Consider the following 16,860-nt stretch of genomic DNA (forward strand, 5'->3'; position numbering starts at 1 on the left):
GATCCCTGATGTCATCAATATTAAGCCCATATATGGGAATGCCCATATATGGAGATCCCTGATGTTACCAATATTGGCATAGATCTCTGACCTGTTCTGACAATCCATATGTTGATCCTTCCCCATCCATCCTTCCTCTTCGATGTCTCCCTTTTGACTGATACCGTTCCATTCAAACTCTAGACGGGCCCGCTCCAAAGTAAAATAGTAAGTAAAATAATTGTAAAAAACAATCCTAAAAACTGATAAAAAGGATAAACGTCTTCTTCTCTCAATCTGTCATTTTGCACACGTGTTGACAACAGATTGTAAACAAGAGCCGTGTGCATCACACCAAAAGTGGTGACCTATTGAATCCTTACATTACTCAATCACCACAGACTGTAAAGCATAATGGGTCACTGACTTTCGTGTAACACTGCGACACGACAGTGTTGCTTGCAGCTTTTCACTTCTCCGTAGACAGAGAGCTCATTCATTCAGGAAATGGCGCAAAATGTTTCTTAATGATTATTTTTCCTTTGTGGCAACAGAAATAAAAACAGGGAACTAGGTCTTAAATGTAACTAGTAACGCCATTGTTTTTTGGAAAAGGTAACGGATTACTCTAATTGCAAACAAACTCATTAGGTTACTCCGTTACCCAAAAAAGTATTCCTGTTATATAACGCTGCTATTTATAACGTTGTATATTACCCTCAACACTGCCACTGGCATATACTGTACCATTTGGTTGGCCATAGTGTCAGGAGTCATGTGAGAAGAAGAGGGGAACGCATGATGAGGGGTAGAAAACCAGGACGAGAGATGACCTGGTGTCGCCCAGCGGTCAGCTACTCAGGAGGTCGGAGGTCAATGAGGGTCAAAATAGGGTCAACGGCGAAAGGAACCACATTTAACCACATGAACCCCATAAATAGTTTCAGTGAAAAACGTAGCAGATCTATAAGCTCACAGTGTTGCGAGCTTGTACAGTAGATCTGCTATTGTTCCCGACAAAGACGGTGCAGAATGAAAACAGGAGGGGCGGTTAGTATAGAGCCCTGAGGGACTCCGGTTAAGTATAGGGTTCAAATGGTTATAAAAAGATTACAAATAGAGGAGCGGTTACATATGAACACCGACACATAACCGCTTGCCTCCTGAGGCGGTCATCATTCCCCAGCTGAGGTCAGCCCACCCTAGAGGGGGCAGTGTGGGGCCTGTTGAGACGTGAACTCACAACACACGCACGCACGCACACACACACACACAGAGTACAGGGGGATCAGAGTGACAGGAAGGGGGGGAGTCAGTGTCACATCGTTAACAGTGTCGTAAACAGACAAGAACTTGGGAGTCTTTAAAACCCAACGACAGCTGTTGCTGAGTGCCAGTTAGAAGTTAGAACACTGCACACACGCACGCACACACGCACACTTTATTTAACAGCTGTATTTAAAAACATTTACACAGGGAAGAGGAGATACGGGAGGAGAGGAAAGTAAAGGAGAGGAGATGAGAAGAGAGGAGATGAGGAGGGGAGAGGATGCTGGTACTATAGACAAATCCACGGAGGGGTGCCCTGAGCGTGGCCATAGCTGTGGTGTACCAGTAGGAGCATGGGCTTTACACCTCAGCACTGATTAGCTACACCTGGCCTACAGGGCACTGCTCCATGGATTCGTCTATAGCCATGTAGATTGTTACTTGTATACATATGGGCTGGCACGTGCTGTGCTGTGTATTTTGCTGTAATGTTTATCATTATTGTCTCAGCCAGCTGGCGATAGCATGTCGGAGAATATGTTTTCGCCCCCGTCCATCCGTCTTTCCGTCGGTAGGCACCGTTGGCCCGGTCGCTACAAAACTGTGCACACCAATTCCAAACATCTGCCCCTAATTCTCCAGACACTAAGGTCACTTAAGTACCAGGTCTTATGACTTAACGTAAGAGGCCACAATAACCTACCTGACCTGGGGAAGACCTGTGCTGCACTTTTGTATGCTGTAATGCTATGTTTTTATGTGGACTGAACTCTTTGAAGACTAGCTGATGGTGATGGGCTAAAATATATCAAAATCAAATCAAAGGAGAGCGGAAAGAGAAAAGAAGAAAAGAGAGGCGATGAGAGGAGAGAAAGGAGGACAGTAAAAGGTTTACTGTCCTTATGGACACAGAGCTAAATCCCACCCTGACTTATACGAGTGCCAATTCATTCTCCATGTGTGAGCATATGGTCTGCACAGTAAAACCTGGAGCACTCATTTAACTCTGACAGCGTGACAAAGGCCCTGTAACAGTTATTGGGTATCTGTCGTGGGGTACCCAGGGTGCCCAGTGTTCTGACACCTAAATATAGGCCGCTAATGAAACAAACGCACTTGTGGCAGAACGTTACGACAAGATGGCAAACTCTGCTCTCAAACCCTATAGAGCTGTGGTTCTCCATCCTTTTCCTGCCAAGGAGCCCCAAATTGATATTGATTTGGACACGGACACCCCATCTAAAAAGGATTTGTGCCAGGGACCCCCAGAAGAGAAATGTATGAGTAAATAAATAAATACAATTATCCAATACATTTTCCAAGCATTCAATATTTGTCGTAAAATTTAAAAAAAAAAATGCAGATATACAAGTTTGCAGAGCGGCACGCAAGGGGACCTGAGATATACTATAGCCTGATTGTTACTGGTATAATAAATACCAATAATAGACTACAGTTTATTTTAAGTTTTGTTACTGTACCATGGTACCCTATTGTGATATTTAGTATATGAAAATAATTTTATTAAAAAAATGATTATAGAAACATTATAAAAGAACCATTTTCTTTATAAAGAACCAGATTTTATCTTCACTGTCTTTTCCATAAATGAGTCTTGAAAAATGGGGGTCATCTTATAATCAGAGTCGTCTTATATTAGGTACAATACAGTATTTTTTAATAGCCAACGTATAAAATATGGATACAGTGGTTTAAATGACTGCGATGCTGTATTATTTAGCTGGGGACCTCAATTACAATGTAGGCATTTAGCAGACACTCTTTATGCAGAGCGACTTACAATAAGCATGGTAAACACATACATCAAGCGCAGAGAGACAGTGTAGTCAGTGCCTCAGTAAACTAGGATGATAGGTAAGCCAAGAACCATCAGTCTCTTAGTTGCTGCGAGAGTGAGGTCTAGCCAACACCAACTCGGGATTCCTGCATGGATCACTGCCCTCCACAAATTCCTATCCAACATCAGGTTCTTGAGCTCTGCAGTGTTGTCAGCCAAGCTGTCGCGCCGCAGCACGTCTACATAGGTGGTACGCTTCTTTCCCCTCCTTGCTTTGCCCTGGGTTGGCTCCCATAGGGTAAATTTACTTGCCTCAAGTTCTGGGTGCCTGACGCAGTGCCCTGCCAGCCTCATCCTTCTTCTCTCTGACTTTGTCCGTGACGCGTGGTAGGTCCCCATAGAGGTCCACATTTCTGATGCGGTCATCAGTCTCTAAACATTATAATATCAGAAAAAATATGTACATTGAAATGAAACAATGGATGCCAGGTAAACAAATGAACCTGGCATCTGTCTACATAACATGCTATCTAAATTACAGTTTAACCTTTGCATGGTCATCAAGGCTAGGGCAAGTGCTACAGGCTATATACGTATGCTTAATAATAAACCATGTACTGTATGTATAATTATGGAGGATCGTTTTCAATATGTTGTGCATTGATTAGTGCAAATGACATACAATTACTGTCTTTAATTACACCAGAGAGAGAGAGAGACTGCAGTGAATTAATTAAAAGAGAAAGTTTTTGTTTCTAGATGGCCGATGGGTAATGAATCATAGGACACACACACTCACTCACACACACACACACACACACACACACACGTAGGTGCAGTGCGGAATGCCGTTGCTATGGTTACTGGCGGTGCCACATCATGCAGCAGAGTTGATGCAGAGGTTGTGCAAATGTGCGTGTGTAGTGCGATACTGTACATTCCTGACCACCTCCAATAATGATCGATCACACACACACACACAATTTACAATTTACAATTTAGGCATTTAGCAGACGCTCTTAATCCAGAGCGACTTACATTAAGCAATAACAAAAGCATGGCATACATCACATATATAAAACGTAGTTATCATGAATCATGCGTAGACTAAGAACGTAACAGTGGAGTATCTATGTAAACTATACATACTATACTATACTATATACTATATTATACATGTGTACTATAAAGTGCTATGACTACATGAAGTGCAATTCTAGAGCTGTCTACGTAACAAGCTATAAGTCTGTTTAAAATACTATCTAAGTCTACATAATGTGCTATCTAAGGGGCTAGGCTAGGGCAAGTGCTACGGGCCATGGTGGAGTCTGAAGAGGTGGGTTTTCAGACTACGGCGGAAGATTGGGAGTGAGGCTGCAGTTCTGACTATTTTGTATTAACTACCTTTGTGGTAGTTAATACAAAATAAAAAATAAACGTTATGCAAGTTCATCACATATTTAGCAGATAAAGACCTTCCACATTGTAAGCAGACTCTGGATAAAGAGCCTGGAAATAGTTCATAAATAGTGCCTGGAAAGCCTTGCACGGGATGAGGAGAGTGTGGAAATCAGACATGGGAGAATACCTTAAGAGGCGGCTGTTCATAGCTACTGTGGAGTCAGTACTGCTGTATGGGGCCGAGACATGGACCCTCACAGTAAAACAGGAAAAAGCCCTAGATGGAGTCTACACAAGAATGCTACGAATGGCACTAGGTGTCACATGGACGGACCGCATCAGAAATGTGGACCTCTATGGGGACCTACCATGCGTCACAGACAAAGTCAGAGAGAGAAGGATGAGGCTGGCAGGGCACTGAGTCAGTAGACGTGCTGCGGTGCGACAGCTTGGCTGACAACACTGCAGTGCTCAAGAACCTGATGTTGGATAGGAATTTGTGGAGGGCAGCGATCCAGGAATCCTGAGTTGGTGTTGGCTAGACCTCACTCTCGCAGCAACAACAAGGATAAAGAGCGTTTGCAAATCGTCTGTCGGGTGGAAAACCAGACAGACATCAAAAGTAGCAGATGTTCAAGCTCAAAATGTGTCGCTCCGCGCCACGCTTCGAGCTTGTACGTGGATCTGCTACTTCTGATGCATTTGTGTGACGCTGTAGTATGATCAAGTAGTCAAGTTGTCATTGGACACAAAAAGTTAAAATATGGAGATGGAGAGTTTCTGCCCTACAGTGACAAAATTGTACTACATCCAAGCTAAGAGCCAATGGTCTTTGACCATTAACTACATACTAATAACACTATCTCAAATTTATAGCACTTTTCTAAGAAGCCAAAGACACATGCATGACAAAAGAGGACAAAGAGATTGATAAGCCAGATTCACCTTTTAAACTAGTTTTTCTAATAAAAATGTCTGTACTAAAATGTCTGTAAAGCGACTAAGTGCTATATAAATCGTATGTATTATTATTATTATTATTATTATTATTATAAGGCACTCGGGTGGCACAGTGGTAAAGTGTCTGGGAGGGGGAAGCCGGGCAGGGAGGGTGACATTTGTCACTGCGTGTTGGGCGGGAGGAGTAGGAGGAAAGCCCTACATCCTCCCCATGGGGGCTCCTCACAGGTGAGTCAGTAGCTTACAAAAGCAGTGACAACACAGAAATGTGTGTGGGGAGGAATCAATTGGCATAACGACTAAACTGAGGAGAAAAAGCACAAAACAAGACCTACAAGCTCACAATGCATTTGTGACGCATTATGCAGTGATGCATAAATTAAGCACATAAATAAGGCTTAGCTAATAATAATCATAAAGGGTCATTAGCATAATCATAAAGGGTCCATGGGTATTGTGTAGTGACTGAGATGCACCTAACAAAGCGCTTTGTATCCAGGTACAGGAGGACAAATCCAAACCCCATGAGCAAAGGTCTGTTCTCTCACATGCAGACCATCAGGTTTCAATTCAGGATCTTCAAAAGCTCGCCAGTACAGAGACACATGTAGCTCACATGCAGTGTCGGGTTCTGTACGGCATAAATACCAATGCCTGTACAATATAAAAACACTGACAGCATTATGCATATACTCACACTGTTCCCGTACGCCAAGCTGACAAGTGATTCAGTGTTGTGCTCTGCTTCTATGTAGTATGTACAAGAGGAAATCACAGAATAGAATAAGAAGTCATACACTATAGATTTACTCCCATCATTGCTCTATTATTAATGTTTCAAATAAAAAAGTCTGGACAGTCTGAAAGACAGTAGGACACAACACAACAGTACTTAAATACAAATAGTAACAACTCAGACTAACCACCAATCAGTGCTGGACGTACATTGGTCAAACAGGTGCAGCCCATGTGCTTGGAGTGCCTATTAGTCTTGCGAGTTCCAATGGGCTTTTAAAGTTTAACAAGACAGGGCCTACCTATAAAACTGTACGCAAGCGTGCCGAGCGGTTCAGTTTTCTTTTTCAGTATGCACGGTACTCTCATAGATCTGCTGAAGGTCAAACTTTGAGTTCACCGATTTGATGTTTGCAGCGTTGTCTTTAATATAGTACAGTGTAGTCTGTATAGTATGCCCTCAAGACCTTCGGAAATGTGATTTGTCCTCTAATCTGTGTAAGAAGGATCTTGTGTCCTTGTGCATTTCCCTTTGTGTGGACATGAATACATTCTTAATGTGTGTGTGTGTGTGTGTGTGTGTGTGTGTGTGTGTGTGTGTGTGTGTGCGCGTGCGTGCGTGCGTGCAAGTGTAAGCATGAAAGGTGTAAGTGTGTTCTCACAGCAGTTTACAGCAGTCTCTGTAAAAACATCATTTCACTTTTCACAGACTTCGTTCTCCAGTCCATCCTCCAACGCCTCCTTCCTTTACGAGGCCGTCGCCTCCTCCACCTTTTCACAAGACATTTTAAATGGACAACACGCATTAGGAGACACTGACCCATAAACTGGCAACAATGTTTGCCGCTGTGAAAAATGAAAAAGGGATAGAATTGAAACCTTTTGCTCTGTTTGCCTGACAGCTCATAACGGTGATGTGTGCCCCATGGTGGACAGTACATTTACCTGAGTATCGTCCTTAAAGGGCAAGAACACTTTGGTAGAGGTTTGTGTTGTGTATAGTAACATTGCCATGATGTAACTCCAATTAATCAAAAACGGTTGCTCCATCGATTAGAAATTGATCAACTGTGACAACTGTGCACTGAGTAAACAAACAACAAGAAGGAACACCAGTGTGCTCAGTGCGAATTTCTGAACGCACAATTACATTGTATGGCAAACCACTCTTAAAGTCTTTCAGCCCATAGACGAACACAATCAAAGCTGATTCTGATGGCAAGAGCGAGGAGTTTGACACCCTAGCCCCCTTCCTCTTCATCATAGTCCTGGAGTATGCACTCAGGAAAGCAATCAGTGGACATCACGAGAGCAAGATCTTGGCTTCACTAACACCAAGGATGTCTGCAGCAGGCTGCAGATGTCGTCCGCAGAGTCCAGGTCTGTCAGGACTACTGACAGAACTACTCCTGACAGACCTGGACTATGCTGAAGACATCTGCTGCAGCCTGCTCTCCGACAATGTGGAACAAGCACAGGAATCCTGAACAGAGTGGAGTTCTATAGTGTGCCAAGGTTGGCCTTAGGCTATCACCTATAACATCTTACCGGAGGGTGGGAGCATCCACCTCGGACAACAACAGGATGCACTGTGCTGAAGGAAGTCAAGGACTTCAAGTACCTGGGCTCATGTTGTCAACTCAACCGAGCAAGTTCTGAAAGTGAGGAAGGCACTTGCATGGATGGAGGGCCCTGAACAGCATGACCAGTGTATGGAACTCCAACCTCCCGACACCATGTCACAAAACTGGGTTTTGTGATGTTCTATAGTGACTTCGAGAGCTAGCTGTTGCACTCCACTTTAGTACTTACATCATGGCAAGCACAACCCCAAACTCTACCAAAGTGGTCTTGCATTTTAAGTACTTTTTTTGGGTACTTTTTCCCTCTTTTCTTAAGCTATGGGAAAGGGCAGTGAAAGTATGGGTTTATGCCAAAGGAAGAGCACCACAGACCCACTGATACATGTTACCTGATATATGAGCTGATGGAGAAGTATAAAGAAGGCCAGAATCATCTACATAGTAGAATATATTTAGAGTAGAGTGTAAACAGGAGGGGGTGTGGCAGTGGTATAAAGCCCTGGGGGCTACTACTGTCAACTAAGTATACAGTGTAGTGTTTAAGTGGTTGAATAAGGCATACCCACCCACCACATTCATCCATCCATCCATCCATCCACGCAGTGTACCGGTGGGTTCCAGGAAGGTGACGTGACCCTGGGACTGGGAGGCTGGGAGAGGAGCGTATGGGTGAAGGAAAGAAGGCTGGAGCCCCCAGGCCTGCAGAGCAACCTTCACGTCTCAAACTGCCAAAGAGTTATGACAGGGTTGTAACATCTGCTGCATGAAAGGCAGGCAGACAATGATGGATAGCCAGGTGTGTGTGTGTGTGTGTGTGTGTGTGTGTGTGTGTGTGTGTGTGTGTGTGTGTGTGTGTGTGTGTGTGTGTGTGTGTGTGTGTGTGTGTGTGTGTGTGTGTGTGTGTGTGTGTGTGTGTGAATACATGGGTGAACACACACACACATGCACATACTGTGATGTAGATGCATTCAGATAGTCAACAGGTGACAATTTCAATTTCCTATGTACCTACAGCAAACAATGTGAACATATGCACACTCTCACACGCATAATTGGCTAGCTCTTAAATAGCTGTCACCAGCTGCCATATGAATGCATTTCCAGTTGAACAAATAATGCCATTAGAGATAGAGATTAATGGTGTACCTACTATCACCCAAAAGACAAACGCTGCGCACGCACGGCACGTGCGCGCACACACAACCAGTAGAACAAGACATCGACTGAAGGTTCACTTAATCAACCACATTTATTACATTGTTCATTGTGTGTGAGAATAAATAAATACAAGGCCTGCCATACTAGCGTGCGTGTGTGCAAGCGTAAGTGTACACTTGAATTACTATCCTCGTTGACTGTCAAATGTCCCCGCAAGTATAATTCTATAGAAATAGACAAAGATTTCAGTTGGGGTTACGATTATAGAGATTAGGTTCAGGGGTTATGGTTGGGAGTTAGCCGATTTATACCATGTCATGCACTGAAAATAGACAGGGTTTTTTTGTCACTTTAAAAAGACTTAAAATAAACATAACATAAATACAAATTTGCAAAAATAATGTGAAAAAGAAAATACAAATAAATCCATAGTGCACCAAAAAGGTCATAGGAAGACTTACAGTATCTAGTCCTACCCCTTCTTTAGTGTATCAGACAAATAACATTGAGTTGATCAAATAGGCCTAACATTGAGTCTATCGAATAGCATTGTGATGTCCTCACAAGTATAGTAATTCAAGTGTACGTGTGAAGCTTCCTGCACCAACAGTTAAGATGCTAGACGTTTGTCATACAGTACATACATTTACACACAGTAGCACGGACATTCATCACACTGTTTTATGTCTGAACTGGTGCACCTATAGCTGTTACTACAGTAACAGCTATAGATAATACAGCTGATACAGTAATCATCTTTTATATGGCCAGTGATGTCATCAGCTATCATGTGGAGAGCATACAGCGAGCGCATGTTGTAGCATGAACCACAGATTAAACTGTCAATCTCCAGATGACTGGCACGTACAGTACGATTATACTGCATATACTATTACTAATATGTACATTTCTAAAGCGACGATTTAAGTAAGTAAGTATAGGTTGGCTAATTGTCGGTATCAGTCAGAGTGAGGTATTCTATCCAAGTTTCCCAATGCACGAGACCCCTGGGAGATGGATTGCTGAAGTGGGGTGCCACACCTACAGTACCATCAGCTCCCAGTACTTACCGCACGACTTGCCGCACCCAAGCCGTGCTAAGCTCACGCTGAGTTGGTGGTGCCCGGGATCGAACCTCTGACCTTGTGATCAAAAGGCGAGTACATACATTTTCAATCTTTTAAGACTCTGAAAAATATATAACTACAGAACTACTGCTATACGGTTCTGGTATAGAGCGTCGCAGTCCCGCCTCCTACCCTGGACCAGGAAATGAATCCCAATGCATTTTTCCCATAGACATTTCTTAAAAGTATTTATTTAAAGACGGTTACGCCGCGGACAAAGCCAACTCGAGTCGTGACAACTCATGACAACACAAACAATATTTTGGACCAAACAAATAATTACAAAGAAGAAAAACAACAAAAAAAGTGTTGTAAACTGCCGTTTTTTTCTTCTAATTATTTGTTCGGCCCAAAAAAATGTGTTTGTTGTCATGATTTGTCACGACTCGAGTTGGCTTTGTCCGCGGCGTAAACGTCTTTAAATAAATACTTTCTGAAATGTCTACGGAGAATCATTTCCTGGTCCAGGGTAGAGGGCGGGACTACGACGCTCTATAGTGGCATGATACTGTATACTGGTATATTTAATGTATTTACTTCAATATATTTTTGCCTATAACAACACACCCAAAGTTATTTTTTCGGACAGCTCTACTAACAATGTTTTTCATCTCCCTACATGATATAAGTCGCCAAACCTCACGGACCATTCTCGCCGGTATCTTCCCTCCGTTGGATCGAGGGTGGGTGGACTACAGACCCAGTGGGGCTGGCGGGGACCGGGGTCTTACGACCACAGGGTATCGGGGGCAGGACAGGCTTGGAGTCGGATCCGGGCCGCACAGATGATGAAGGGGACGCAACCGGAGAGGGGTGGTGGTCTGCGCTCTTCTGCCGAGGAGGGGATTCGGGACTCTGGTCAGATGCCACCACTCGCTCTGGAAGGATTGAAAACATAAGCAGGCATATGAAAACAATGAACTTAAAGCAAATGGCTACAGATACGAGAACGAGGTGTCCATTTTCAGTGTGTAAACTCAAACATTGTCCATCTACTCTACGGCACTGGTTCTCAAAGCTTTTCATGTCAAGGACCCCCAAGAGAAGATTTATGTCAAAATTAAATCAAAGTCATTCAAAATGTTCCAAACATTTTCAATATTTGAAGACTCTGAAAAATAACAGATGTACAAGCACGCTTGTAGATGATCTATTTTTGAATAGCCAACATAATGAATAAAGCGGTTAAAATGATTGTGATGCTGTATTAACATTCGACAATAGCAGAATGTACGTGTTGGATTTGAACAGAAGATGTGTGTTAAAAATGTAAAAAAAGAAAAGAAAATTAGAACATAGCCACAATGCTAAAATCTAAAATGACACAGATGCTTTCAAGGGTTTTAATGTGTTATGAATAAATGAGATTCTTAAATACAATAAATAATAATAAATGCAGAAAATAAACTCTCTCTGACCTCCGAGTGTTTCCAGCGTGGGTCCCGGGGTCGTGGCGTCCAGAGGCTCCGCGCAAGGTTCTGAGCCCGGGTCAGGGTCCGCGCTCGCTACAGAGCCCTGTGGGGGGTCCGCGCTCGCTACTGAGCCCTGTGGGGGGTCCGTGCTCACTACTGAGCCCTGTGGGGGGTCCACGCTCGCTACAGAGCCCTGTGGGGGGTCCGTGCTCGCTACTGAGCCCTGTGGGGGGTCCGTGCTCACTACTGAGCCCTGTGGGGGGTCCGCGCTCACTACTGAGCCCTGCGGGGGGTCCACGCTCACTACTGAGCCCTGTGGGGGGTCCGCGCTCACTACTGAGCCCTGTGGGGGGTCCACGCTCACTACTGAGCCCTGTGGGGGGTCCGCGCTCACTACTGAGCCCTGCGGGGGGTCCGCGCTCGCTACTGAGCCCTGGTCAGGGTCCATACCCACTCCTGAGGGCACGGCCTGGGAACAGGCTCCCGCCGAGCTGGGCACAGATACGGATGAACTGCCCAGAGAGTCGTCTGAACTGCAGGGAGCAGAAGAGAACCCTTTGGTGTTTCCAGGATACTAGTACAGTGTAGCTCAATTCTGACACTGCTGTTACATATCACTGTTTTTTACTGTAACGACCAGTGCTTAGATGCATAGGGCATAGCAGTGGAGGCCATTTTGTGGTTCCACCGATCCAAAGCCCATCCATTTTTCCCATAGAGAGTTCCAAAAACATTTACATTACATTTCATTCTGTGAAAATAATAAAATAAATGAAAAAATCAAAACAAAGGGTATTTAAAAAATCACACCCGTGTGAACTGAGTGGTGTAAGGCCTGTCTGACGTAATGAAATCATGTCTGACGTAATGAAATCACACCCGGGTGAACAGGGTGAACATAGCAACCATGCTCATTTTTTCTGCACTAACAAAGCCAGTTGTAGGAGTGGTTTACACCACTCAAAAAACTAGAGCGTTGCCTGTTGGGCACTGGCCTACTTGGAACGATGCAAGTTGGAAATGGATGCGACACCCAGTTATTATGTCTGTCCCTTCTATGCCCATATATGGAGTTCTTTGTCAGGCATGCCCAAATAATATGGAGACTCTATGCAGATGTCAGAATATCATTGTGATGTCAGAACAGGCCAGCTCCATATATGGAGATCTAGGGGTGACCAGGTTGGCTATCAATCGGCTAATTTGGGCCCTGTCCAGAGCCCGGGCAGAGGCTTTTGTGTCCGTGTGATGTCAGAACAGGCCAGCTCCATATATGGAGATATCATTTGGACCCTATCCAGAGCCCGGGCAGAGGCTTTTGTGCTGGTTCTGGACAACGGTGTATCCGACGGACTCAACACCGGGCACTGCGGTGCCTGTGGTGGTGTGGAAAGCGTGTGTCAAATATGAAGTCGGTGGGGCTAACAGGGGCAAACAGTACTGATTGGACAGTATACTGGGACATACCCAACTCAACTCTTCTAATCGAACAATATTCCTATAGAGATAGGCAACCACTGTCACACTGCTAATTCCGCAGGATTGCATCTTTCCAGTTAAATATAATCATATAATTAAATATTCAATTTTATTTTCACAGAATCAAATGTTTAATGGTCACGAGGAGCCTGGATGTCTTGCTTCTAGGCTTCTAATAATTATATAATTATATAATTATATAAAGTCAATGGACTTTGGATCGGTGAAACCAAGAATTGGCTGACTGCTTTCCCCTACATTTTCATAAATTACATAGAATAGCCCCAGAAAGGCCAAATAACTGCTCAATAAGTCAAAACCCCCCCAAAAAAAGCAAGAATGAAAACAAATGCAAAATACCCTGAATGAATGCACGCATGCAACGTTTGCATACGGTTACGTTCAGGCTGGTTTCGGTGGCAACTTGACATACAGTACATGAGTCAATAAGTGTGCTGTTACTGTATACAGACTGACTTGATGAATGGACTTATCATGTCCAGTCTCATCTTTCAGCCTATAGCCCCAGGAGGACGTTGGCATGGTGCCACGTAGGTTTAACCCATTTTGAGCGGGAACCCCTTTTGGTGGTTACATACATTATGTTATAATTTAGCTATTGAAAAATAGCAGATCTACACACTATGAACTTGTAGGTCTGCTATTTTTGAAAAATCGTTAAAATGTGCCTCAAATCTTTCAGAAAATTGTCATGATTTAGAAAACTTTCTTTTTAATTTCGACGTTTTTTCGACATTTTTGAAAAATCGTTAAAATGTGCCTCAAATCTTTCAGAAAATTGTCATGATTTAGAAAACTTTTTTATTTTATTTCGACGTCAGGCCTGAATGGGTTAAACACATCCTCGTTAATTCTACACCTTTTTATTTAATTCACTGTGCAGATATTACCGGAGGCCGCGCTGTAGCAACATTTAAGGTGTAATGTTTTTCTTGTGTGTTACTCGCTTCCGTGAATCACACTTTAAATGTCAACATGACATTTCACTTGTTTTTGTATTGGCTCTTTCTTCATGACTCAATCTCAAAAAGTGCTTTTTAAAAAAATGAAATTCAACTGGAATGGCCTACGCCAGTTTTGGATTAGCCTTATCAGTGACCTCCCCCTTGGCTGTAGCAAGTGAGTCTATAGGACTCGCTCACACACAGTACAGTTGGAGGCCATCGATATTGTCCTTTTCTTTTTGCTGAGGTTTGCGTGATCTGCGCAAAAGGACAGTTAACCCATTTTGGGCGGGAACCCCTTTTGGTGTTTTAAACATTGTTATAATTTAGCTATTGAAAAATAGCAGATCTGCTATTTTTGAAAAATCGTGAAAATATTTATTTCAGAAAACTGGAGGATTTAGAAGGATTTTTTTAAATTTTGAGGTCAGGCCTAAATGGGTCAAATGATAAGGGACAATATCGGTGGCACCCAACTGTAGCATTGCTATCCAGAACGTGAGGAGATTGGGGACTGAGCGAAACATCTTTCTGAATGTTAAATATGTAAAGCTAGTCCAGAGCTTAAACTTTGCCATAGACATTGCCATATTATACTGTATGTGTAGTGGAGGCCTGATGCTGTAGCTTATGTAATGTATATTATGCACATGCACACTTTCACTAAATCTGACTCGTAAATCCATCCTTCTTTCTCCCCATGCACTCCCCACTGTGTACATTTCAGCTCCATAAACAGGCTTTACTGCACAGACTGTATTTCATCAGTCATACATTTACACAGTCTTGTCTCATTTTTACTACGTAAAAGTATTAAATTACCACAATCTATAGAAATAGTCAGTTACAAGTAAAAGTCTGGTGTATTTAAAATTGAATCGAGTACAAGTACGCATCTCATCACGGTGCATTGTGAGCTTTAATGTTCTGTAATAATCTAAATCTACAAAGTAACTGGTACCTAATGTTTTCCGATACTTAGTAGTTGAGTAAAAGTACAACATTTCCTTCTGATATGTATAGTAGTCAAAATATTGCATACAGGAAATATCAATTTGCATTAAGTAGCCTACAATTACTTGAGGATATGTACCCAGTTACTTTACACGACTGCATGCATGTGTGTGCATTCCTGGAGAATTCCATCACCAGAACATAATTAGATCTTATTACGATTTCCCATTCGGTTATATAAATGATATACTGTTCAAAAACAGATATTTTTTTGGGGGGGATACACTTTAACATTGCACTTGAACATTCTGGGATGAACATTCAGCTGAAATTGCAGTTATCTACAAGCTCACAATGAAACAATGTAGCAAAGTGCTGTTGTGAGCTCTGTAGTTTGACTGTTCTTCGTTGGAGATTTGGTGTTGAGGGAAGACATTTAGCTGACCAGGAACAGAGCCCCGAGAGACCCCGGTCATCTTAACACATTGAGAGCCCACGCAAAACTGCCCAAAATCACTTTCACCTAGAAAATCCATTCACATTTTTTATAATTCAGCTGACTGTGGAGACACATGCTGGAACTTTTTACTTTGAAATGTTTTATAGTTTCTGAGTTATTTAATTTAAACGCCAAATGCATTCTCAATGGCGAAAACACAAACTTTGGCACCACGTGTTAAAAAAAAAAAAAAAAGTGTTTTGATTTTTCTGTTTTTTTTTGGAAGACGTCCACAGACGTCTTGGGCTATGCACGTGCGGTAATACCCAGGACGTCCACAGACGTTTTGGGCACAAAATGTGTTAAGTGTCAGTGCATATACTGTAGTAAATTTCATATAGTTAGGAAAGCTCATATTATGTCCAAAAACTGTTATAATTCAGGATTCAAATTCAAAAGCATCAAAAGTAGCAGATCTACAACCTCAAAACGTGTCGCTTTACGAGCTTGTAGATTTTGATTATTTTGTATGATCAAGTAGGGCCTTCATTTACGAAAACACAAAAAGTTAGACTATGGAGATAAGAGGTTTCTGCCTGACAACAACAATATGACATGTGACAGCAGTACTCAACACCTTGCTATTTGTGGAGGATTCCACTCTCTCCCCGGGAATATGTCTGTACTTGTGTGTGTCTATGAGACACTGTGTAATGTAATGGAAGGAGGCTAATTGCTATGACAGAGTTTTGGCTCGTGTGTATGTGTGCGTGCGTGCGTGCGTGCGTGCGTGCGTGCGTGCGTGCGTGCGTGCGTGCGTGCGTGCGTGCGTCTGACAGATTCCATTCTAATGCATCTCAATGAACACATTTAGCAGAATAGTTTGCTGACACTAGGAGGGGATTTGAGACATTAACCACATGAACCCTAGTGTTCATAGTCAGCGGGGGGGCACCATGTGCACATAATATTATGGTACATATAGGAACGACGGACTTCTAACTCAGCACACACATCGGCAGTGACTCGAGGGAGTCGTTCGTTTTAACATTAATATTGTATTCTCAATAAAAACGTATTGTGTTTTGCCACTTATTAGGGGTCCCACTTGCAAATGTACTCACAGTGGTCTCTGTGGGGTGGAAACCTCATAATGTCCAAAACTGTTAGTATTCAGAAATTAAATTAAAAAACATGCAAAAGTAGCAGATCTACAAGCTCAAAACGCACCACTTTGCGCCGCGTGTGCATGCATGTACACATGTGCGTGTGCATGCATGCACACATGTGCGTGTGTCTACATGCATGCATGTGTGTGTGTATGTACCTGCTGTCCTCAGAGACATTGGCCGTGGGAAGGTCAGGGTCGTGACCCTGTGAGGTCATAGATGCAGGCGCTGTTTGGGCTGATCTGGGAACAGCAAACGGGAAACAAATCCAGGTCATTTTTTCCACCCCTTTAAACACACATGGCAAAGCAAATGCGCGCGTGCACACCCACCCACCTCCCCCCCACACACACACACCCCGGAACATAAAAGTAAATCCAAGGGAGAGTAATTTCTACCTAGGGTAAAGTCTGCCTTTCATCATCTCTTGTT

The 16,860-nt window shown here is 43.1% G+C and overlaps 1 protein-coding gene across 1 annotated transcript in view; it reads right to left on the reverse strand.

Moving 5' to 3' along the window:
- Positions 1-8,717: 8,717 nt before the first annotated feature.
- The window catches only part of lrguk (leucine-rich repeats and guanylate kinase domain containing), a gene marked incomplete at its 3' end in the record, with an annotated part of 59,032 nt that continues 50,889 nt past the window's right edge, over positions 8,718-16,860 (reverse strand). Inside the window, exons 19-22 of the mRNA XM_079494217.1 lie at positions 16,587-16,670; positions 11,429-11,955; positions 10,711-10,888; positions 8,718-8,733 (exon numbers count right to left, since the gene is read on the reverse strand). Coding sequence (XP_079350343.1) covers positions 8,718-8,733; positions 10,711-10,888; positions 11,429-11,955; positions 16,587-16,670 — 805 coding nt within the window. The remainder of the gene's footprint in view (positions 8,734-10,710; positions 10,889-11,428; positions 11,956-16,586; positions 16,671-16,860) is intronic.

The sequence above is a fragment of the Electrona antarctica genome (genome assembly GCF_951216825.1).
Source record: "Electrona antarctica genome assembly, chromosome: 23".
Classification (NCBI taxonomy): domain Eukaryota; kingdom Metazoa; phylum Chordata; class Actinopteri; order Myctophiformes; family Myctophidae; genus Electrona; species Electrona antarctica.